This window comes from Phocoena phocoena, chromosome 15 (assembly GCF_963924675.1).
Source record: "Phocoena phocoena chromosome 15, mPhoPho1.1, whole genome shotgun sequence".
Classification (NCBI taxonomy): Eukaryota; Metazoa; Chordata; class Mammalia; order Artiodactyla; family Phocoenidae; genus Phocoena; species Phocoena phocoena.
In genome coordinates, this window is record NC_089233.1 from 61502060 (window position 1) to 61525383 (window position 23324).

Sequence of the window (23324 nt, forward strand, 5' to 3'; positions counted from 1 at the left end):
AAATAAAAGATCTGAATGCTAAAGGTTTTACTAACAAGTTGGCTTGTCTTGTCCTGCCAATTTCTGAACATTTGCCTTTTGCTGGATGTCAAGTCAAAGGGGGAAGGACTGGCAAAGAGAAGTGGGGTTCAGTGCTCACAGTTTTCTAACTGCCCCCAAATACTTGCTGGCTGTATTAGTTTCCTATGGCTTCTGTAACAAATTAGCACAAACTTGATGGCTTAAAACAAAACAAATTTATTGTCTTGCAGTTCCATAGGTCAGAGTCTGAGATGGGTTGGCAGGGCTCTGGGGGACAATTGTGTACTTGCCTTTTCCAGCTTCTAGAAGCTGTCCACATTCCTGGTTCCCTTCTGTTCATCACTCCAAATTCTGCTTCTGTTATCACATCTCCTTCTCTGACTCTGAGGCTCCTGCCTCCCTCTGTTACTTGTAAGAACCCCTGTAATTACATTGGACCCACCTGGATAATCCAGACTAATTTTTCCATCTTCAGTTCCTTAATCACATTTGTAAAGTCCCGTTTGCCACATAAGGTAACATCTTCACAAGTTCCAGGAATTAGGACGTGGACATCTTTTTTTTTTTTTTTTTTTTTTTTTGAGGGGGAGCATTATTCACCTATCACAGTGGATGGTTTTTTGTCTCCCAGAAGCTGGGTTGGCCAGGATGACAGGAATGATTTTTCACAATCTGGGACACTGACTCTCCTGTCAAGCCACTTTTCTATGCACGTTGGTTGGTCTGGATCTCCCACAGGGTTGGGGGCTGCCTGTAGCCCCTGCATTTCTCATGGCCAAGCAGCCATCATGGTTGTTAAGATGGTATCCACCGTTGCAGGAGCCCTGGCAGCTGGAGCTATGGCTGCTGAGAGGTATCTGGTACCCTGCGTTGGAAGCTCTCAGTGGAGGGTGGGGGATGGGGGAAGATGTGGGAAGGAGGCAGAGAAGATGAGGCAGTGGGGCCTTCCTTCATGTTGTCTCAGTTGAAAGTCACTGTTGGTTAGCTTTGTTGTAGGGGGAGCGATGAGAAGAGGTGGACAGTGGGGTGGGGAGCAGATAACACCTTTCTGTATTATTGTATCTCCTGAAGGATCTGTATATATCCTTCTGTGAAGCACCCGCCAGAGTCCCATGGAATGCAATACTGACTTGATTCTGTAGCCTTGAGTAGCACAGAGTCTAACCTTAGGCACTGGGTATAAGAACAGTGGAAAATAAAGCTAGCAGTGTTTCAACTTATTTAGTTTATAACTGAATTCCTCTCTTGCTTTCTTGTTTGGGAATGTGTCTTTGGATATCTGAAAGCAGAGCCCAGGGTCCTGTGATAGGAATTTGCATATATGATTTGTGGCATATTAGATTGCTGTTCAGTAATCCATAGGAGGAGTAAACTTCCCTGCCCCATTGATGTTGAGCTTGGCCATGGACTTGCTTTCACCAATGGAATGTTAGCAGATATGATGTAAGCAAAGACTAGAAATGTGCTTGTGTGGCTGGGCTTGCCCTCCAGTCTTTTGACCTGAAAAGAACAAGGTCCAAGGAAGATAAGTGACATGTGAAACAGATCTGGACCCAACCTGCAGCTTGGATTTAAACCCAGCTGAGCACAGCCTTGATCAACTGAAATCCAGCCAACCCATGGACGTGTGAGAGAGAAGTAAATGCTTATTATTATAAGCCCTTCTGGGGTTGTTTTGTTATGTAGCATTATTATAGAAATAGATGACTGAGAAATGATCTCAAAAGGTGGAGCCTATATGGACAAGATCAAAGGGTCAATTCCTGCCCTCCTGCTCTTACAGTTTACACTGCCCTCTGAACCCCATTAGCCTACACCCTGACTTATCCCTTTGGTCACAGGAAAGACTGATGAATCCTGGGGGCAGGTACAACATCAAAAGTATGATCTGTGAAAGAAAAAATTGATAAATTGGACTTTATTAAAATTAAAACTCTGCTCTAAGACATTTAGGAAAATGAAAATACAAGCTCCACTCTGGGAGAAAATACTTGCAAAACATGTATCTGACAAAGGACTGATATCCCAAATACACAAAGAAGTCTTAAAACTCAACAATAAGAAAACAATTCACTTTAAAAAATGGGCAAAACAGGGCTTCCCTGGTGGCGCAGCGGTTGAGAGTCCGCCTGCCGATGCAGGGGACACGGGTTCGTGCCCCGGTCCGGGAAGATCCCGCATGCCGCAGAGCGGCTGGGCCCGTGAGCCATGGCCACTGAGCCTGCGCGTCCGGAGCCTGTGCTCCGCAACGGGAGAGGCCACAACAATGAGAGGCCCGCGTATCGCAAAAAAAAAAAAAAAAAAAAAAAAATGGGCAAAATACATGGACACCTCAAAAAGAAGATATGCAGATGGAAAATAAGTATATGGAAAGATGCTCAACATCATATGTCATTAGAAAAATGCAAATTAAAATAACAATGCAATACCACTGCACTCCTATCAGAATGGTTAAAATTCAGAACACTGATACAACCAAAAGCTGACAAGGATGTGGATCAACAGGGACTCTCACTCGTTGCTGGTGGGAATGCAAAATAGTGCAGGCACTTTAGATGACATTTGGCTCTTTCTTACAAAACAAGCATACTCTTATCATACAGTCCAGCAGTTGCACTCCTTGGTATTTATCTGAATGAGCTGAAAACTTATGTCCACACAAAAATCTGCACAGATGTTTGTAGCAGCTTTATTTATAATTGTCAAAACTTGGAAGAAACCAAGATATCCTTCAATAGGTGAATGACAAACAAACTGTGATACATCCATATAACGGAATATTGTTCAGTGCTAAAAAGAAATGAGCTATCAAGACATGAAAGAACCTTAAATGCACTAAATGAAAGAAGCCAATCTAAAAAGGCTACATACTGTATGATTCCAACTATAGGACACTGTAGGAAAGGTAAAACTATAGAGACAGTGAAAAGCTCAGTGGTTGCCAGGGGTTTGTTGGGGAGGGAGGGAGGGAGGGAGAGATGGAGCACAGGGGATTTTTAGGGCAGTGAACCTATTCCATATGATTCTCTTAATGGTGGATACATATCACTATAAATATGTCAAAACTCATAGAATGTACAACACAAAGAGTGAACCCTAATGTAAAATATGGACTTTGGTTAATAATAGTGTATCACTATTGGCTCATCAATGGTAACATATGTACCACACTGAGGCAAGATATTAATAATAGGGGAAACTGGGGGCTGGATGAGGGAGTATACGGGAACGCTGTACTTCACACTCATTTTTCTGTAAACATGAAACTGCTTTAAAAAATAAAGTCCATTAAATAAATATGGGGATAGATTTGTGCCACCCATTTTATGGGAAAACGGCATGCACGCCTCCCAAGAAGATGGCAAAGAAGGCATGGGTAAAGTGCCCATTCTAAGATGTTAATGACTTGCTTCAATCTTTTCTCTAGTTATAGCTTTGAGTTTAAATATAGGGAAAGCACTTGTTTCACTCTTCCCTGTGACTTGTAAAACTTTCTCATTACCCCCCTGGGCCCTCAATTTTGTCACGTGTCTGTCCTTATCACAATATGTTCTGACATAAGGCTATAACAGTTTGCATTCTGTTTGCATCCCTTCCCTTTGGGGGGTTGGCAGTGACTGCTGGTTGTCCCCATATCTATGTTCCCCCTTCTTCTAGAAGTAGAATTCTGAGAAACAGAACTTTTATTAGGGACACATAACTCCCTGGAATGAAGACGACATTTCCCACTCTTGCAGCAAAGTGTGGCCATAAGTTCTGATCAATGGGTTGTAAGTGGAAGTGTGGTGTAGCATCTTCCAAATTCCTTTCTTAAAAGACAACTGATGTGGTCTCTTCGCCTCTTAGTTTTCATCTCTTCCTCTATCTTTCTGCCTAGAATGTACATGTGAAGGCTAGAGCTTTAGCTGGAAGCTTGGACCCTGAGGAAAATAAATTAATTCTAGGGATGACAAAGCTGGATGAAGCTTGATTCCCTGAAGATATTTGAGGCACAGCTGCCATATCAGCTAAGACAGTCCTCCCCAGACTTTTCACTTTACAGGGTGTGACATGCACTGTTGGTATCCCTTAAAGTGGACTGGATTTTTAGCTGTCATCTGCATCACTGTGCCCGAGAGCTCTTTTTCTAAAACTGCAAAAAGCTTCAGCTACCAGTGTTCCCAGAAGGCCAAAAGTTCTAAGGAGTTAACACCCTGTGGGATCAGTCCTTCAACTAATGACTTTTGGGAGGTGGTGTATAAATCCCCCAGCTCCCTTGGCCCTTGGGTAGGATAACTGAGGCGTGTGTTTTGCACTGTTTCCCAGTTTCCCCACAGAATTAAGCTGCAGTTAACCACGATGGTAACTTGCTTGACAACATATGCTTTCCAAATATAGTTCCAACACGAATGTGGGTTGATAGTTTCATGTATATTCACGAATCAGATGAAAATGAAATAATGAAGGCGTACATCAGAACTTCACTTGTTATTCAATGATATGAGCAACTTCTTTGCTGAATAAAGTAAGAGTTTCAAATGCTATCACATTTTTGTGCTAATCACAATGTAACAGCTACAGACGTGATATTCTGAAAGTTTAGTCTGCATAACTGACACTTTCTCCATCACTTTAAGTCTGGGCTGGGGTTTGGCAAACTACATTTTATTGGAACACAGCATGCTTATTATTTACTGTTTGTAGCAGCTTTTGTACTACAAGGCGGAGTTGAGTAGTTGTGACACAATCACATGGTCTGCAAAGCCTAAAATATCTACCATCTGTCCCTTTACAGAACATTTTTGCTAACAAAGCAAAACTTCAAGCCCTGATTTGTAGCATTTGCTGATTTTTGTGGTGTAAATATCCCCACCATGGCCAATTTTAAGCTACCATCCAGAACTGCATTGTGGCTTTCACGGGGCTTAGGCAGTTTTGCCTTTGCAGGACACTTCCTTCACAAAATATACATTTTATAAATATCAATATAAATATTTTTATTTATAAATATAAATTGTATTAAATATAAATTGCAGTCAACAGCTGCATTGATATAAAAATGAATACACTGGGAATTCCCTGGCAGTCCAGTGATTAGGACTCGGTGCTCTCACTGCTGGAGCCTGGGTTCAATCCCTGGTCGGGGAACTAAGATCCCATAAACTGTGCAGCGTGGCCAATAAAGAAATAAATGCATACATAAATAAGTAAATAAGCTCTTTTTTTAAAAAAAAATGAATATGCTAATATTACATATGAAAACTTTTACTTCAACACAAAAGCTCATTTTTGCCTTCTGATTTTTAAAAGGAATTAATTTCTTTTAAACATTTCGTGGACCCTAAAAGTATGTTGGGCCTTGGGCACTGTACCTACTGTGTTAATGGATAAACTGTCTCTGCTACCAACCCAAAGTCACTGAATACAGAGCTGGGAAGAGATGTGTAGCAGCACATGAAATAACAGTATTTCTGTCATACACATAAAATAGATGTAAATAAAATCAAGAGCTTAGCAAATAATAAAATCTAGTAAAATTATTAGGAAATGAGTTTTGAATATTTCATACTTTTGTTTTTAATACCATTTACTTAATTTTAAATGTATATAATTTAATTTTCACTAATGCCCGTATTCAACAACTGGCTCACAAAATTTCTGAGAATTTAACTATCAGCTCTTGCAAACAGTAGAAGCTGGCTTCTGCACACCATTGCCTTCTGGCATCCCTTTACCTCCCAGATAAAGTACTTTTGCTTGAATCCTTGTCTCAGAGTCAGCTTCTGGAGAAAAGCAAACTAAGACAGAGAAAAGTAAGTGTTCATCTTGTTAAGCCACTGTTATTTTCCGGGGCGGTGGTGTGTGTCTTCCTTGCAGCAGGATCTATTCCCAACTGACAGAGTGAGGCCTAAGATTAATTCATAATGCAAGCATTCAACAAATATTTTTTTGAGCACATACTTAGTAGGGACACAGTTGGGAACACCATAGACCCAGTGTAGGCTTTCATGGAAGAAGGACAATAAGAAATAACCAAAGTATCTCTCTCTCTATGTGTGTGTGGGTGTTTCCCAACTGTGTTGGGGGCAGGGAACATCTCTCTGAGGTGACAGTTGAGCTGAGACCTAATCATGAGAAGGAGCTAATCACACAAAATGTTGAGAGAAGAATATTCCAGAGAGAAGGAATTGCAAGTACAAAGGCCCTGAGGTAGAGATGAGCTCGGCAAGTTCCAAGTAGGTCTGTGTGGCTGGAGCCTGGTGAGTAAAGGGGACAGTGTAGGAGTCAAGGCCAGATCGTGAAGGCCCTTGCAGGCCATGGTGAGGACTTGGGATTTTCTGTTACCGCAGTGGGAATCATTCCAGAGTTTTAAACGGGGAAGAAACAGTTGATTCTTGTTTTTTAAAAGATGACTTTGATGGTTAAATAGACATTAGAGGTGACAAGAGTGGGTGTAGAAAAACATCACCCCAGATGCCTAGGGGAGAGAGGGGAGGGTGGCCTAGGCAAGGATTGCGCCATGGTTTGTGACAAAATGACCCCCAATGAATCATGCCTCCTTGAACTCGTGCCTGTGTGTGATCCCCTCCCACTTTGACTCTGGACTGATCTTGTAACTTGTTTTGACCAACAGATTGTGACAGAGCTGATGCTATGGGATTTCTGAAGCTTAGGCCTTAGGAAGAGGCTAGCAGCTTTTGCTCTCACCCTCAGGGACCCCTGAGACCACACTGTGAAGAAGCCTAGGCTGCCCTTGTTGAGGATGAAAGACCATGTGGAGAGAGAGGCCCTTCTGATAGTCAGCACCAACCTCCCAAACATATGAGGCCACCTTGGACCCTCCAGCCCCAGTTAAGCTGTCAGATGAGAGCGTATGAAAGATCCCAGTTGAAACCATCAGAATTTCCCAGATGGCCAACTTACACAATCAAGGGAAATAATAAATCATTGTTGTTTTGAGCCACTAAGTTTTAGGGTAGTGCGTTATGTAGCAATAGATAACTGACACCACTGTGAGAAGGACATAGATTAATACATCCTACCCTTCTCCTCGGAGATATCTAAGGATCGGATTTGCTTCCTCTAAGCCCAGCCCCACCCTCCAGTTTTCCTTGGAGAAGCATTTTTGCAGGTGTCTGGAACTACATGCCTCGATGCTCCTATAAGACCCCTCTAGTTTGGGTTTGGTTTTGTCTGTCTGTCTGGATGTACAACGGAGGCATGGACTCGACTGAAAGGATTTGAGTCAAGCCTTATCCCCCTTCTGATTTGCTGGGTTACGCTGTCCAAGTTTCTCAACTTATCTTTATCTTAATGTTTCCACCATTCCAGAGATAAAAAGGCAGCCCTACTGACCTCAAAGTAATAACAGCAAGCATGTATAGAGCACTTACCATGTGACAGGCACTATTCTAATCTTTTGACATATATTAACTTATTCAGCCCACATAACCATCCTACGAGGTAAGGTCTTTTATGATCCATGCTCTACAGATGAGGAAGTTGAGGTTTAGAGAGGTTAAAAAACTTGCCCATCTTCACACCCATTAGCATGGTTATTATTAAATATAACAACAACAACAGAAAATAACATGTGTTGGTGAGGATGTGGAGAAATTAGAACCCTTGTGCATAACTGATGGGAATGTAAAATGATACAGCCACTGTGGGAAATAGTATAGCAGTTCCTCAATAAGTTAAACATAGAATTACCATATGATTCAGCAATTCCACTTCTGTGTGTACACCTAAAAGAAGTGAAAGCAGGGATTTGAACAGATATTTCATAGCAGCATTATTTACAATAGCCAAAAGGTAGAAACCACCCAAATGTCTTAAGGAATAAAATTCTGATACATGCTACAACATGAACGAAACTTGAAGACATTATGCTAAATGAAATAAGCCAGACACAAAAGGACAAATGTTGCATAATTCCATTTATATGAGGTATCTAGAACAGGCAAATTCATAGAGACAGAAAGTAGAATAGTGGTTACCAGGGGCTGAGGGGAAGGTATAATGCAGAGTTAGAGTTTAATGGGTACAGAGTTTCAGTTTGGGATGAAGAAAAGTTTCCAGAGATGGAGGGTAGTAATGACTGCCCAAGACTGTGAATGTACTTGATACCACTGAATTGTACACTTAAAAGTGATTAAAATGGTAAATTTTATGTGATGTATATTTTACAATAAAAAGAATTACGGGAAAAGTGAAATTTGCCCATACCATGGAGCTGGGGGCGGGGGTGACAGAGATGGGATCTAAACCCAAGCAGTCTTACTCCAAGATTCTGATGTATGTATGTTACTAAAGGAGACTGGGTCATGAAAGCCCTATGGGAAAAACAGAAAGTATGAGGGGAAAAATGGAAATACTGAGGAATATGCCATTCACGGAACTTTGTTCCTTATCAGTCATCCTTCTTCAGGCATCCAGAAATGGTGGGAAACACCCAGGATTCAAGCTCCAGGAGAGCTGATTGCAAGTTTGGAACCTATGGCTTACTAGCTATGAAACTCCAGGCAAATTTCCCCCCCTAGTCTCTCAAACTTCTTCCCCCTTGGGGATTTATCTGTTGTGCTCTTCTTCAGGATAGCTGTGTGGGTCACAAGAGTTAATAAGTGTATGTTTCAATTATCTATTGCTGCATGAGAAACCACTCCAAAATCTAAAACAACCGAGCTCAGCTGGGCAGTTTTTTTCTCCCATATAGTGTCAGAAAAGGTTATGCATGTGGCTGTATTCTGTTGGCAGTTCAGCTAGGGTTAGAATGTCCATGATGACTCCATTTGTATGCCTAGTGCTCAACTAGAATTTCCAGAGTAACTTGAGGAGATGCCTGGGCCTCTCTCCCTCTCCATGTGGCTCTCCAGCTGGGTAGCCACACATCTTTAGACCCAAGATGATGGAAACAGAAGCTGCCAAGTCTCTTAAGGCTTAGACCCAGAACTGGCAGCGTCATCTGTACCACATTCTATTGGCTAAAGCAAATGATGTGGCCAGCCAGATTCAAAAGGAAGAGAACAAGAGTCTACCTCTTGGCGGGAGAAACAGTATGCTCACGAAAAGATGGGAAGACTTGTTGGCAGCCTTCTTTGTCTGGCAATCCACCATAGTGGTGCTTGTAGGTGGGCAACAGAGTTCAACTGCCCCCTGCCAAGAGGTAGGATTAGATAAGAGAGTCTTATGAATAGTTTTGGCGTAATGCTAAATGCTGCAGCACACAACAAATGTTCAGTAAGTGATTATTATTATTAACCATTATTATTCTTTTGTCTTTTTAAAATTAATTAATTAATTAATTTTTGGCTGTGTTGGGTCTTCGCTGCTGAGCATGGGCTTTCTCTAGTTGCAGCGAGCGGGGGCTGCTCTTCGTTGCCGTGCGCAGGCTTCTCATGTTGCAGAGCACGGGCTCTAGGCACGCGGGCTTCAGTAGTTGCCACACGCGGGCTCAGTAGTTGTGACACACGGGTTAAGCTGCTCCGCGGCATGTGGGATCTTCCCGGCCCAGGGCTCGAACCCGTGTCGCCTGCATTGGCAGGTGGATTCTTAACCACTGCGCCACCAGGGAAGTCCCACCATTATTATTCTTTTACAACTTTCCCTAACAGTTGCAGATAGCACTGGTACTGTATCCACCTTACAGTGATACATGGACCAAGAGAACTTTCAGGTCTCTCCCAATTTTAACTCCACAACTCTTTGGGTCTCCTTTTCCAGCAACTGGAAACTGAGGCTTAGGAAGGATGAGTGACTTGCCTCGAGTCACACACTTAGGTAAGTAGCACATGGTTAAGTCCACATTCAAAGATGTTTCCCTCCATTAAAGATGCTGCTTTTCCTTCATTCATTTAATAAGTAGTGTATTGTGTTGGGCACCTAACGTATGCCAGAAGGAGTATACATAAGAGTCTAATGACAATTATTTATTGAATAACAGTGTGTAACATTATGTCATTGGATCCTCATCATAAACGTATGATGAAGGTATTATAATCATCCCCTCCGCATTTCACAGATGAGAATGAGGCAGAGGGAGGTTAAATAAAAGGCAGGATCCTACCCACATAGGAATTATATTTTATTGGAGAGGATATAGGATATTCAAGCAAGTAATTAAATATATAATTACAAATTATTCTGCTAATAGAGCCCTGGTACCCATCCCACTCACCCATATCAGGGGCCTCAGGTAACCCTGGCAACGGGTCTTCCTGCCAATAGTAAAAATGGAGTCCACAAAACAAGTGCGTTTACTCACATCTCTATTACCCACAATGCAATGTCAAGAGTGGGAGGAGCAGGCTCTGCCAGGAGCTAACATGGCTCCCGTAGTTACACCATTCTCTCTTTTCACCTAATCAGCGACCTGACTCCCCAGACCAAGCTACCGATCAGCAGCCAAGTCTTCTTTGCCCCTCCACTCACCGCCACGAAAGGAGCGACTGAAGGCAGGCAGCACCTTGCGGAGTTTAACTCCGTAACCAGGGAAACACTACTTCCGCTGACGTCACTACGACGACACGTGGATCCAAGATGGCGGCTGCGATGGTGAGTGAAGGAGGCTCCGGGAGCCGGAGATGGAGCGGGGCCCTCCGGGAGATCCCAGGACTTTCCGGCGTCCCATGCCTGGCCCGAGCCACCTCAGGGACTCCTAGTGCAGGCCTGAGGGACATCCCTGACAGGGCTTGACTCCCCCAAACTCCCCCTCTCCGGCCTTTGCCCCGCACTCAGTCTTGTCAAGGCCCGAAGTTTTGGGGGAGGCACTGGGTCGGAGGAAAGGTCTCAAACACCGCCTCCGTCGGTTCCTATTCTGGCTTTGGTCTCCGCGTCCTGTGACTCCCATTTCCCAGTTTTCACTTTCCAGCCCTGATCTCTCTGAAGAGCCCCCAGTTATTCCCACCTTCGCTCCTCCCTCTCACGTCCAGACCCTGCTCTCTCCGCCTCCCCACTGTCTTGACCAGTCCGCGATGCGTCCTCACCTCTGACCAACCTCCCAGCCCAAATCCTGTGTCAGATCTTTTCCAGAACCCTGTCTTCACCTGTACCCTCAGCTGTTCCCACCGCGCACTTGTCTTGACTGCCGATACCCGGAAGCACGCCTTTGCCCACCCCCACCCCCATCCTCCATCCCCAGATTCTTTCCTAATCATTTCTCCTGTCTTCTCTCAACTCCCTGCCTCTCTCATAGGGAGCTTTTATCCCACTGGTTTTCAAACTTAACTGTGCATAAGACTCGGGGTGTGTGCTTGGAGGCTTGTTAAAAATGCAGTTTCCAAAGATTCTAATTCCTTAGGGCTAGAGGATGCCCAGGAATCTGCACTTTTATTAGCACTGTAGTGATTATGATCGAGGTGGTCTGTAACTACGTTTCGAAAAACACTGTACCAGCCCTGCCTGGCCCCCTCCCCTTCCCATGCCCCTACAGGGCCACACAGCTCTTTAGGATGAAGCCTGTGTGTGAATAAGGGTATGTGGATAAGCTGTGCCTGGAAAGTGGGTCAGAACTTGCTGGCTTCTGGTACAGAACGCTGGAAGTAGATCTATGAAGGACTGGCCCTTTCTTCTTCCAGAAGCTCGGCTCACATTCTACTTGTCAAGAGACCAGAACCAAAACAAGTCATTTAGTCCAGAGTGATTGTCTGGATGTTCCTGTATGTTGCTTCCTCAGCAGATAATTGCATCCTGGGAGTGCACACAAAGGACATTTGACTTCAGTAAAGAAGATTGTTGTTTAAATTCTTTGGTGTTGATTTTCTCCAAACAAGGGTAGGATATTGGCTGATAACAAATTTCCCTCCTTCTGTTAACCAACTGATAAATTATCCTTTTTGTTTAATAAAGGGATTCCTTGTTTAGAACCTCAGAGATCAGGTAAAAGTCTTCACAGTCTTGCCTGATAAAAATCCCAAAAGTGGTATGTTGAAACCCATTTTTTTTCTGGACCACATTCAGAACAAGAACGGCATAAGAACTTAACAGGAAAAGTCACACCTGCTTTTACAAAAGTTCAATAAAATGGCATTTATTGCATTGCACTGGGAAATTCCTGCCCTATTCTGAGGTTTTTAGGAGGTAATAAGTTAACATATTTCTGGTACACATTTATTTAATCAACAAATATTTGAGGGCCTGCTCTGTGCCAAGACCTAGAGATGTTCTGGTGAATTAGAGGGTCAAGGTCCCTACCTTCCTGGAGCCTTTCTAGTCTGAGGAGACAGGCAGTGAGTAAGTAAACAAATACATGAACGAGGTAGTGTCAGATAGTAGTAAGTGCTGTGAAGATGGCAAGGTGAAATGGTAGTGATTGGGGGTGACAGGGTGATGCACCTGCTTTGCATTAAGTGGTCAGAGAAGTCTTCTCAGAGAAAGTGACATGAGTTGAGACCTGATTGACAAGAAGGAACTAGCAATGCAAAGAGTGTTCCAGGTAAAGGAGATGGCAAGCGTAAAGGGCCAAGGTGGGAAAGAGTATGTTTGAGGAACACAGAAGGCTGGAGGGACTGAAACATGCTGAGGAGTCAGGGTGTGGTGCAGAGAATGATACAAGAGGAGATGGGAGAGGCAGGAAGAGCTGTGTTTCTAGAAGCATGCCTATAATTGTGGTGGGTTGTAGTCTACAGTTTATAGTCTGTGGACTGCATTTTGAAAGACTGTTCTGTTAGGTGCTTCGCCTTCCCATCCTCTCCAGAACGTTACATTGAGGGAGCCGGCTTGTTCTCAGCCTGCAGAGAACCAATGGAAAGGAGTTTGGATTTTATTCTAAGCACAGTGGAAAGCACAGTGATTTCATGTTTGGTGTCACCTGGGAGTGTCGCCCTGTGCTTTCGTGGTGAATACTGTAACTGATTTCAAGAAACTGAGGATGTAATGTATACAGTGACCCACAGAGGCCATTTTAAAGAGTGCACGTGAGAAACTTCACGTTTGATGCGATGGTGAAAAGGCATGGAAGCAAGTTTATTACAGGGGGATATGTGTGACAGGCAGAGTGGGCAGATGGACTTGAGCTTGGTCTGTGTTAAGTACTTTATTACACGGAGGTCAGAACAGTCCCCACTCCCTCGTACACAAAGGTTTTTGCACAGCTGTCAGGAATGGAAGTGTGTGGATCTGTTTTTGGGGTGTCCAGGTTTTGAGGCAAGTCATACAACGAAAGAGGAAGTGAGCTAATAGATTCAGTGACCGTGGGAACATGCTGGGTTTTGGTTTATTCTCTTGTTTTGCAAGTTAGGGCTGTGGACGCAGGTTTCAAGTGGTATTTATGTGTTTTTCCCCCCTTCCCCTCCTTAGTGATTGGTTCTTCTTCCCCAGGGGTTGGCTGCCACCTCCCGGGTCTGTGTTAGCACGATGGGGTTTCCTGAACTTCCTGCAGCATAGGAGTAGGTGGCTGGTGTAAACTGAAGCTCTCTAGTTTTCCTGCCTTCCTCCTGCCCTGGATTTAGATGACTCTATAAAGTTACAGGATACTGAGTTGATCTAGCTGGGTCTGAGGTGAGAAGCAGGCTCATGTCTCACTCCTTATGGAATTCTTGATCATATGGAATATGCTTTGGGGAATATTATTTTCGTGGAACTTGGGAAATGTCCATTGAGTGCATTTGTAGGCATCTCAGGAGTCTGGAAACCTCCATTTGGAGAATAAAACTCTGTATTTCTCTCACATAATCACTGTTTGTACTGTTTTGGGTTTTATCTTTTTCCCTTTTTATTGGATTATAATTCATATACCATAAAATTCACCCTTTTAAAGTTTACAGTTCAGTGGTTTTTTAGTATATTCACAAAGTTGTGTAACCTTCACTGCTATCTACTTCCAGAACATTTTCATCACCCCATAAAGAAACCCATTAGCAGCCGCTTCCCACTCCCCCTTTCCCACCAGTCCCTGGCAACCACTAATATACTTTCTGTCTGTATAGATTTTTCTTTTCTGGACATTTCATATAAATGGAATCAAACAATATGTGGTGTTTTGTATCTGACTTTTTTTTTTAACATGGAATAATGTTTTCAAACGTCATCCATGTTGTAGCATGTATCAATATTTCATTCCGTTTTATGTCAAATAACATTCCATTGTATGGATAGACCTCGTTTTGTTTATCCTTTCATCCGTTGGTGGACTTTGGGATCGTTTCCACTTTTTGGCTGTTACGAATAACGCTGGTATGAACATTTTGTGTACAAGTTTTTGCGTGAACATAGTTCTCAGTTTTCTTGGGTATATACCTAGGAGTGGAACTGCTGGGTCAGTTCTCACTGTTTTGAGGTTACTTGGGTTTGATCCAGTCCAGAGGCAGGGGAATGGCCTGAATGACCTCAGGGTTCCTTTGAGCAGATGGAAGCAGTGCTAGCCAGTTCTCCCCCGCCCCCCCTCCCATCCCGCACCGGCCCCCCAACCCAGTCAGAAGCACAGGAGCCGTTTCTAGTGATAGAATCTGGATGATAGAGGCCTGGAACAAGAGGCAGGAGGCCTGGACTCTGCTACCAGTCCTGTGTGTGGCAAGTTGCTGTCTCCCCTGGGCCTCACACGTGGATGGGCATTGGCCCATTGAGGAAAGAGCACTGGAGCAGGAGTCAGCAGCCGGAGCTTAGTCCCAGCACTGCCACTGATCTACCGTGTAGCCTGGGGCAGATTATTTTGGCTTTTTTGGTTTGTTTCAACACATGTCATATGTGCAATTAAGATTTAGACTTGAGGATTTCTAAAGCCTTGGTTGAAAATTTTGTGGTTTACAGTACTTGTATTTAAGGTGATTTTTGCTAATATGCCTATAAAATCAGATTGATTTTCTTTTTTTCATGACCATAATCCCTGTGGTCTTCCCAAGCGGCTGTCTGTTGGTTGTGTTGTCTGCTCTCTCGAGTTGCTCCACCTGGCACGTGTTCTGCAGGAGTCACTGCGTCTTTGGAGCTGAGGCGCCGACACCAGGCCTTGGTACAAATGTGTTTCTCTGAGGAATCCCTTTAAAGGAGTGCCCTTAATCCCCTCAGGAAGTCCAAAGAAGGCAGAGATGGCATTAAGTTGCCTCTTGGTTTCTCTTTTACAACTTGGACAAAAGTTCCCCTTTGATCTCAGCATTAAAGAAGCAGGTCACAGAATGTTGGAGAAGGTTGAGTTTTGATCTCTGGGCACTGGCAGGAAGGTGGGAAGGACCCAGGATGAACAGGGCCATCTGGCCGTAGACGAATGGTAGGAGCCACCTACCACCCCAAACCTGCTTTGATCCCTGAACCATTTGCTGACACTGGTATTTCCCAAGTGGGGCACGGCTGGGGACACCCACGACTTCTTGGTTCCGTCTCATTCCTCTTCATTGCTTCCTTCACTGCCCCCTACCATGATTTCTCACCTATGCCCGAGCATTAAACTGAGAGACCTCCCAGGGTTTGAAGTCTGAAGGTTTTGTATTCAGAGGCTATGCTAAATGCTACTAGCAGTTCTTAAAAAACAAAATCAAATCACAAATTGGAGCTGAATTCGTAAGCCAGTTTGGAAGGGAGTCTGGCTGCCCTGGCAAGTCACTTAACATCTTTGGGCCTCAGTTTCTAATGAAGTAGATCAGATGCTATAAATAGACAGTTTATGGACAGCATCTTCATATGGATTTGATTGGGGTGGTGGGGGTGGAGGACAGAGATTGGCAGGCACAGGACTTTAAATGTTTTCTAATTAGTTGCCAATATTTAATAATTGGGAGATTTCACATTACAAAAACTCTAAATTTTCATTTTTTTCTTGAAAATTTGGGCCCAAGTCCCCTGTCAGGAGCATTCCCCATGCAGGACCCAGTTCGTCATTTTCTCTTCCACTCCCTCGTGTCCTGTTCCTTCCTTCACCATTTAGGTATCTTGCCTGGCCCCTCGAGGTGGTTGAACTTGCAACCCCTAAATGAGGTGGTCTCTATAACATTTTTCCTATTTTGACATTCTGATTCAAAAGCAATATGAAAAGGTGTGGTAATCCCCTATGTTACCTAACTTTGAAGGGGGAATTTCTGCTCACAAGATACATTTCAGTTGATAAACCATAGGCTCATCCATTATTCCGTCTAATCCTTACAAAAGCCCATTTTACAAATGAAGAAACTAAGGCTTGGTCTAAGGACCTGGGCTAGAATCTGACACTGATTGGTTTTATGACTTTGGTAAAACTATTTGCTTCTTTAAACCTGTTACTTTAAAAACATTTTTTTATTGTGGTAAAATAGACATAACATAAAATTTATCATTTTAGCTATTTTAAGTGTACAGTGGCATTAAGTACATTCACATTATTGTGCAACTATCACCACCATACATCTTTTAAAGCTTTTTCATCCGGGCTTCCCTGGTGGCGCAGTGGTTGAGCGTCCGCCTGCCGATGCAGGGGACACGGGTTCGTGCCCCGGTCCGGGAAGATCCCACATGCCGCGGAGCGGCTGGGCCCGTGAGCCATGGCCGCTGAGCCTGCGCGTCCGGGGCCTGTGCTCCGCAACGGGAGAGGCCACAACAGTGAGAGGCCCGTGTACCGCAAAAAAAAAAAAAAAAACTTTTTCATCCGAATCGGTTTCCTTATTTTTACCTTTTTTTTTTGGCTACGTTGGGTCTTCGTTACTGCGCGCGGGCTTTCTCTAGTTGCGGCGAGCGGGGGCTGCTCTTCGTTGCGGTGCGCAGGCTTCTCATTGCAGTGACTTCTCTTGTCGTGGAGCACGGCCTCTAGGTGCGTGGGCTTCAGTAGTTGTGGCACGTGGGCTCAGAAGTTGTGGCTCACAGGCTCTAGGGCACAGGCTCAGTAGTTGGGGCACACGGGCTTAGTTGCTTTGCGGCATATGGGATCCTCCCGGACCAGGGCTCGAACCCACCTCCCCTGCGTTGGCAGGCGGATTCCTAACCACTGAGCCACCAGGGAAGCCCGGTTGCCTTATTTTTAAAATGAGGATGATACTCTCCTCAAACGATTGTTGTGATGATTAAATGAAATATGAGATGAACATGCCTAGTGCAAAGAGAGCTCTCTGTAACTTTCCTGCTCCATGGTTTGAAGTCTTTAGGAGATGAACCGTCTAAGCCTATTGCTTGGGCTGAGAGTCCTTTTACAAATACCCAGGGGGAGAGGGAAGGTCAGTGCATTTTTTATGTTTTGTTTCTGCACTTGCTAGCCTCAAGGTTTGGGTCTGGTTGTCTTTTGCTCGGTGAGGGTAGTTACTGGTTTCACCTGGACTTCCACAGCCTGCTGTGGGTTGTTCCCTACCCCCAAAGAACAGTTTTGAGTCTTTTTGTGTGTCTCTGCTCAACAGCTATTCTGTGTCTTTGGGCTCTGAAATAAAGGCTACATTTTCAGTCTCCTGTGGCTAATTTGGTTCTGGTTTGGTTTCTTTGCTTGTGTGATTGTTTTGGTTCATGTGTTTGTTTGTTTTTCTTCCTGAGGTCTTTAGCTGTCCTTCATGTGTGGTTGAATTCTTGGGGAGCTTTAACTGATTAGGTAACTGATTTCAGTTAACTGTTGGCAAACTGTGCCCCAAAGCCTTTTTCTTTTTCTTTGTTCTTCGCAGCCCTGGGGAGCAGTTACTGAGCGATCTTAAAATGGTGACTGTATCTTTGAAAAGGAAGAAGGAGAATCTAGCGTACTCCTAAGGGAAGGTGCTGCTTTTGCAGCGGGAAAGGCATGGAATAGAAACCAGGAAGGCTGTTCAGATTGGCCAGACTCTATCTCTAGGTGATGCTGTTTATGGGAAAGATGACTGTAAGGCAGAGGGCTCCAGAAAACAAAAGGTTAACTTCTGCCCACAGAGAAATATGAGTGAATGAAATAATTTTCAGTTCTCAGGGGAAACTTCCTATTTTCTTTGGAAGAAGTTAATTGTTCATACCTTTCAAACTGGGTGGTGCAAATTTGGGCGGGGGGTGAAGGGTGATTTTTGGTCCTAGTAGTCCTTCATTGGGCTGTTGTTTAGGAGAAAATTTTCTCCGTGCCCAGCCCCCAGGAATAAAGTAGATAGGGAGGGCAAGACCTTGATTCTTAGGCCTCTCGAGCTTTATAACTTTTCAGGTCACCCATATCTTTGCCAGTGATAGGGTGTTAGATTACAGCACAAGGGCTTCTAGATCGCCATCACCTTGTTCCTTGACATGCTGCCTTTGCAGTCTTGTGACTTGGAAACCAAGTAAAGCAAAATAACGTTGAATGGACTGGTTCACCTCTCCTAGGACTCTGCTCCTTTCATGGCTCTGAACGTGCAGCAGGTGTTTCCTAAATACTTAACTGGCTTTTCAAACTGAACCTCATGTGAGAGTTCCTGTGGTGATCAATTAAAAATTAAAGGAAGATATAAAGGAATTTCCCAAGAAGCAGGTACTTTGCTTCTCCCTAATTTCCTTACAGAAATGAAATATGGGTCAAACATCCTCTATGAGGCTGTCAGGGCTACAGAGGTAATTAAGTCAGATAATCACAAAAGTTGGAATGGGACCCAGTACAGGGGTCTTTATCAAGGGCCCGTGAACTTCTAGGTCCTTTGATCCTCTTGGAATCATACGTCAGATGCTGCATTTCGGAGTGTTTTTTTCTGGGAGCAGCGTCTGTAGCTTTTTAAGATTCTTAGGGAGATTTGCAACACTTCCCCAAGATTAAGAATTACTGATCTGGTCTGGTTACCCACACGCCTGGCTTCAGAATCTCCTCTGCATCATTCTTACCTTGTAGCTCCCATTTTCTGCACATCTTTGGGGGAACTTGCCCAAGTATTTTCAGAGGCAGGCTTCCCCTTCTTAAAGTGTCAGTGTATTTATTTTGAATATAGGTGATCCGTGTACGTGGGAAAAAGTATGAAAGCTATAAATGAAAAGAAAGTCACTCAGCTACCCCACCATCCATTCATCAGGTGTAGTCTTTGATTTTTAAAAAAATGTTTCTCCAGAACATCTTTATGCACATAAAACGTCTATTTTTTTTTTTTTTTTTTTTTTGCGGCACGCGGGCCTCTCACTGCTGTGGCCTCTCCCGTCGCGGAGCACAGGCTCCGGACGCGCAGGCTCAGCGGCCATGGCTCACGGGCCCAGCCGCTCCGCGGCATGTGGGATCTTCCCGGACTGGGGCACGAACCCGTGTTCCCTGCATCGGCAGGCGGACTCCCAACCATTGCGCCACCAGGGAAGCCCCTAAAACGTCTATTTTTAAAAACCTTTTGTTATAAAAATTTTCCAACATACACAAAAGTAGAAGAAATAGTATAAAGAACCTCTATAACCCATTACCCAACTTCAACAATTGCTATTATATTGCCAAACTTGTTTTGTCTATACCTCCCCCTAGCTGATTTTTTTTTCTTCAGGTTTATGAAGGTATCATTTAACACCATAAAATTACCCATTTTAAGTGTACAGTTCAATAATTTTTCATATAGACTTATACAACCATCTTCATAATGACACAAAGTTTTAGACATTTCTGTCACCCCAACAAATTTCCTTACAGTCAAGGGATTGACACTTGCAGCCAATAACACTGTTCCCACAGCCAGCCAACCACTGATCTGCTCTCTGTCTCTATAGATTTGCCTTTTCTGGGCATTTCATGTAAGTGAAATCATGTAGTACATAGACTTTCACATCTGGCTTCTACCTAGCATAATATTTTTGAGGTTCATCCGTGTTGTAACATGAATTGGTAGTTTTTATTGCTGAATAGTATTCCATTGTACAGCTATACTACATTTTGTTTATCCATTCACCAATTGATGGGTGTTTGGGTTGTTTCCAATTTTGGACTGTTGTGATCAAAGCTGTTAGGAACGTTCATGTGCAAGTCATTGTATGGACATGTATTTCCTTTTCTTTTGGGTAAATGCCTAGGATTGGAATTACTGGATAGTATGGTAAGTTTATGTTTAACTCTTTAAAGATACTGCCAAACTTTATATATTCTGGATGCAAGTCCCCTATCAGATATGTGATTTACAAAGGTTTTTCTCCTAGTCTGTGGCCTGTTTTTCATTTTCTTTTTTTTTTTGCGGTACGCGGGCCTCTCACTGTTGTGGCCTCTCATGTTGCGGAGCACAGGCTCTGGACACGCAGGCTCAGCAGCCATGGCTCATGGGCCCAGCCGCTCTGCGGCATGTGGGATCTTCCCGGACCGGGGCACGAACCCGTGTCCTCTGCATCGGCAGGTGGACTCTCAACCACTGCACCACCAGGGAAGCCCTTTTATAAAAAAAATAATAAATTTATTTATTTATTTATTTATTTTTGGCTGCATTGGGTCTTCGTTGCTGCGCGCAGGCTTTCTCTAGTTGTGGCGAGCAGGGGCTACTCTTCGTTGTGGTGCGCGGGTTTCTCATTGCGGTGGCTTCTCTTGTTGCGGAGCACAGGCTCTAGGCACACAGGCTTCAGTAGTTGTGGCACGTGGGCTCAGTAGTTGTGGCTTGCGGGCTCTAGAGCGCAGGCTCAGTAGCTGTGACGCATGGGCTTAGTTGCTCCACGGCATGTGGGATCTTCCCGGACCAGGGCTCGAACCCGTGTCCCCTGCATTGGCAGGTGGTTTCTTAACCACTGCGCCACCAGGGAAGTCCTCATTTTCTTAATGAGATCTTTTGAAGTATAAAAGTTTTAAATTTTGATGAAATTCAATTTATCAGTTTTTTAAAATATAGGTTGTGCTTTTGGTGTTGTATCTAAGACATCTTTGCCTAACCCAGGGGCACAGATTTTCTCCTAGAAGTTTTATCATTTTAGCTTTTATGTTTAGGTCTGTGATCTATTTTTAGTTAATTTTTGTATGTGATGTGAGGTTCCTTTTGCACGTGGTTACCCAATTGTCCAAGTACCATTTGTTGAAAAGGCTATCCTTTCCCTATTGAATTGCTTTGGCAACTTTGTTGAAAGTCAATTTACTGTAAATGCAAAGATTTATCTCTAGACTTTTAATTTTGTTCCATTGGGTTTTTTTTGTTTTATTTTTTTTAATTATTTATTTAGGGCTTCCCTGGTAGTACAGTGGTTGAGAGTCCGCCTGCCGATGCAGGGGACACGGGTTCGTGCCCTGGTTCAGGAAGATCCCACATGCCGCAGAGCGGCTGCACCTGTGAGCCATGGCCACTGAGCCTGCGCGTCCGGAGCCTGTGCTCTGCAACGGGAGAGGCCCCAACAGTGAGAGGCCCGCGTACCGCAAAACAAAAACAAAAACAAAACAAAACAAAAAAATTTTTTTAATTAATTAATTTTATTTTTGGCTGTGTTGGGTATTCATCGCTGTGCACAGGCTTTCTCTGGTTGCGGGGAGCAGGGGCTACTCTTTGTTGCGGTGCACGGGCTTCTCATTGCGGTAGCTTCTCATTGTGGAGCACAGGCTCTAGGTGCATGGGCTTCAGTAGTTGTGGCACTCAGGCTCAGTAGTTGTGGCTCGCGGTCTCTAGAGCACAGGCTCAGTAGTTGTGGCACACGGGCTTAGTTATTCTGCGCCACGTGGGATCTTCCCAGACCAGGGCTCAAACCCATGTCCCCTGCATTGGCAGGCGGATTCTTAACCACTGCACCACCAGGGAAGTCCAGGAAGTTCTTTTTTATTCCTAGTTTGTTGAGAGTTTTTATCATGAATGTGTGTTGGATTTTGTCAAGTGCATTTTCTGCATCAGTTGTGATGATTGTATAGTTTTTGTCCTTTATTCTATTTATATGGTGTATTACATTATTTGATTTTCAGATATTAAGCCAACCTTGCATTCCTGGGCTAAACCCCACTTGGCCATGATGTGTAAACCTTTTCATATGTTGCTGGATTCAATTTGCTAATATTTTGTGAAGGATTTTTCTGTCTGTGTTCCTGAGGAATATTTGTAGTTTCCTTTTCTTGTGATGTCTTTGGCTTTGGTACATTCTTTTTAAAAATTTATTTAGACAAATGAGATTATGCTATACATACACTGCTGTGCATCTTTTTTTTTTCAACTTAATGTCTTATGTTGGCAGTATTTCAATAATAATTCTACCTTCCATTTAAGTATATATTATGCTAAATTGCCCTCCCCAAATTTACCTATATCTAGTGTATTCAGATTTTTTTTAAACTTTGTGACTCGGAAAGGTAAAAAAGATGTCATTATTTTCATTTACAGTTTTTAGATTATGAATGATGTTGAGCATCTTTTTGTGTCTGACCATTTGAACTTTTTCTTTTAAACTGCCCATTCTTTTTTTTTTTTAATACTTCTTATTTATTTATTTATTTTTGGCTGTGTTGGGTCTTCATTGCTGCGTGTGGGCTTTCTCTTGTTGCGGCGAGCGGGGGCTACTCTTCTCTGTGGTGTGTGGGCCTCTCATTGCGGTGGCCTCTCTTGTTTCGGAGCATGGGCTCTAGGCGCGGGCTTCAGTAGTTGTGGCTCACGAGCTCTAGAGCACAGGCTCAGTAGTTGTGGTGCATGGGCCCAGTCGCTCCACGGCATGTGGGATTTTCCCGGACCAGGGCTCGAGCCCATGTCCCCTGCACTGGCAGGCGGATTCCTAACCACTGCGCCACCAGGGAAGCCCTTAACTGCCCATTCTTATCCTTATGGGTTATTTGTCCTTTATTGGTTTGTAAGAGCTCTTGGTGTATTGAAGAAATTAGCCCTTTGTCAGGTGTGTGGGAAATTTTTTTTTTTTAAACATCTTTATTGGGGTATAATTGCTTTACAATGGTGTGTTAGTTTCTGCTTTATAACAAAGTGAATCAGTTATACATATACATATGTTCCCATATGTCTTCCCTCTTGCGTCTCCCTCCCTCCCACCCTCCAGGCTGTCACAAAGCACCGAGCCAATATCCCTGTGCCATGCGGCTGCTTTGTGGGAAATATTTTTATTCAAATTGTCTTTTTCTTTTTCTATGGTGATTTTTTTTCATTTTCTTCCTTCTTCCTTTATATTCTTTTTCTTAATAGCTTCTGGATTTTGTTTTCTTCTTAGAAAACTTTCCATGTCAAGAGTGTTTAAAAGCATAGCTATATTTTCTTCTGATACTGCTCTTATTTCAGTTTCTACGTTGAAGTCTTTTCTGTCTTCTCCAATACCAGTTTGGATAGCTCTGTATTTTAATATTTAGTAGAAGTAGTATGCCTTCATTATTTTTCTTTTCAAAATAATCCTGAAGTAAAGGATAAGTGTGAAACTGACTAGAGTGATTTGTTTATTGGTAGTAAAGCATTGAATTGGGGGAGGGACAAGGAAGACAAAGTATTGGAGAGGAAAAGAATTAGGGAGGGAGGGTAAAGGGAGACAAAAAGCAATTAATCTGTGCCATCAGGTTCTTCTTTGGCTACCTCTAATCATGAGGTATCCAAATTATCTCCGAGCTTGGCTCCCAC

General features: G+C 43.5%; 1 protein-coding gene across 1 annotated transcript in view; it reads left to right on the forward strand.

Moving 5' to 3' along the window:
- Positions 1-10314: 10314 nt before the first annotated feature.
- TM9SF4 (transmembrane 9 superfamily member 4) overlaps positions 10315-23324 on the forward strand; it is a 58893-nt gene continuing 45883 nt past the window's right edge. Inside the window, exon 1 of the mRNA XM_065891890.1 lies at positions 10315-10554. Coding sequence (XP_065747962.1) covers positions 10540-10554 — 15 coding nt within the window. The 5' untranslated portion in view covers positions 10315-10539. The remainder of the gene's footprint in view (positions 10555-23324) is intronic.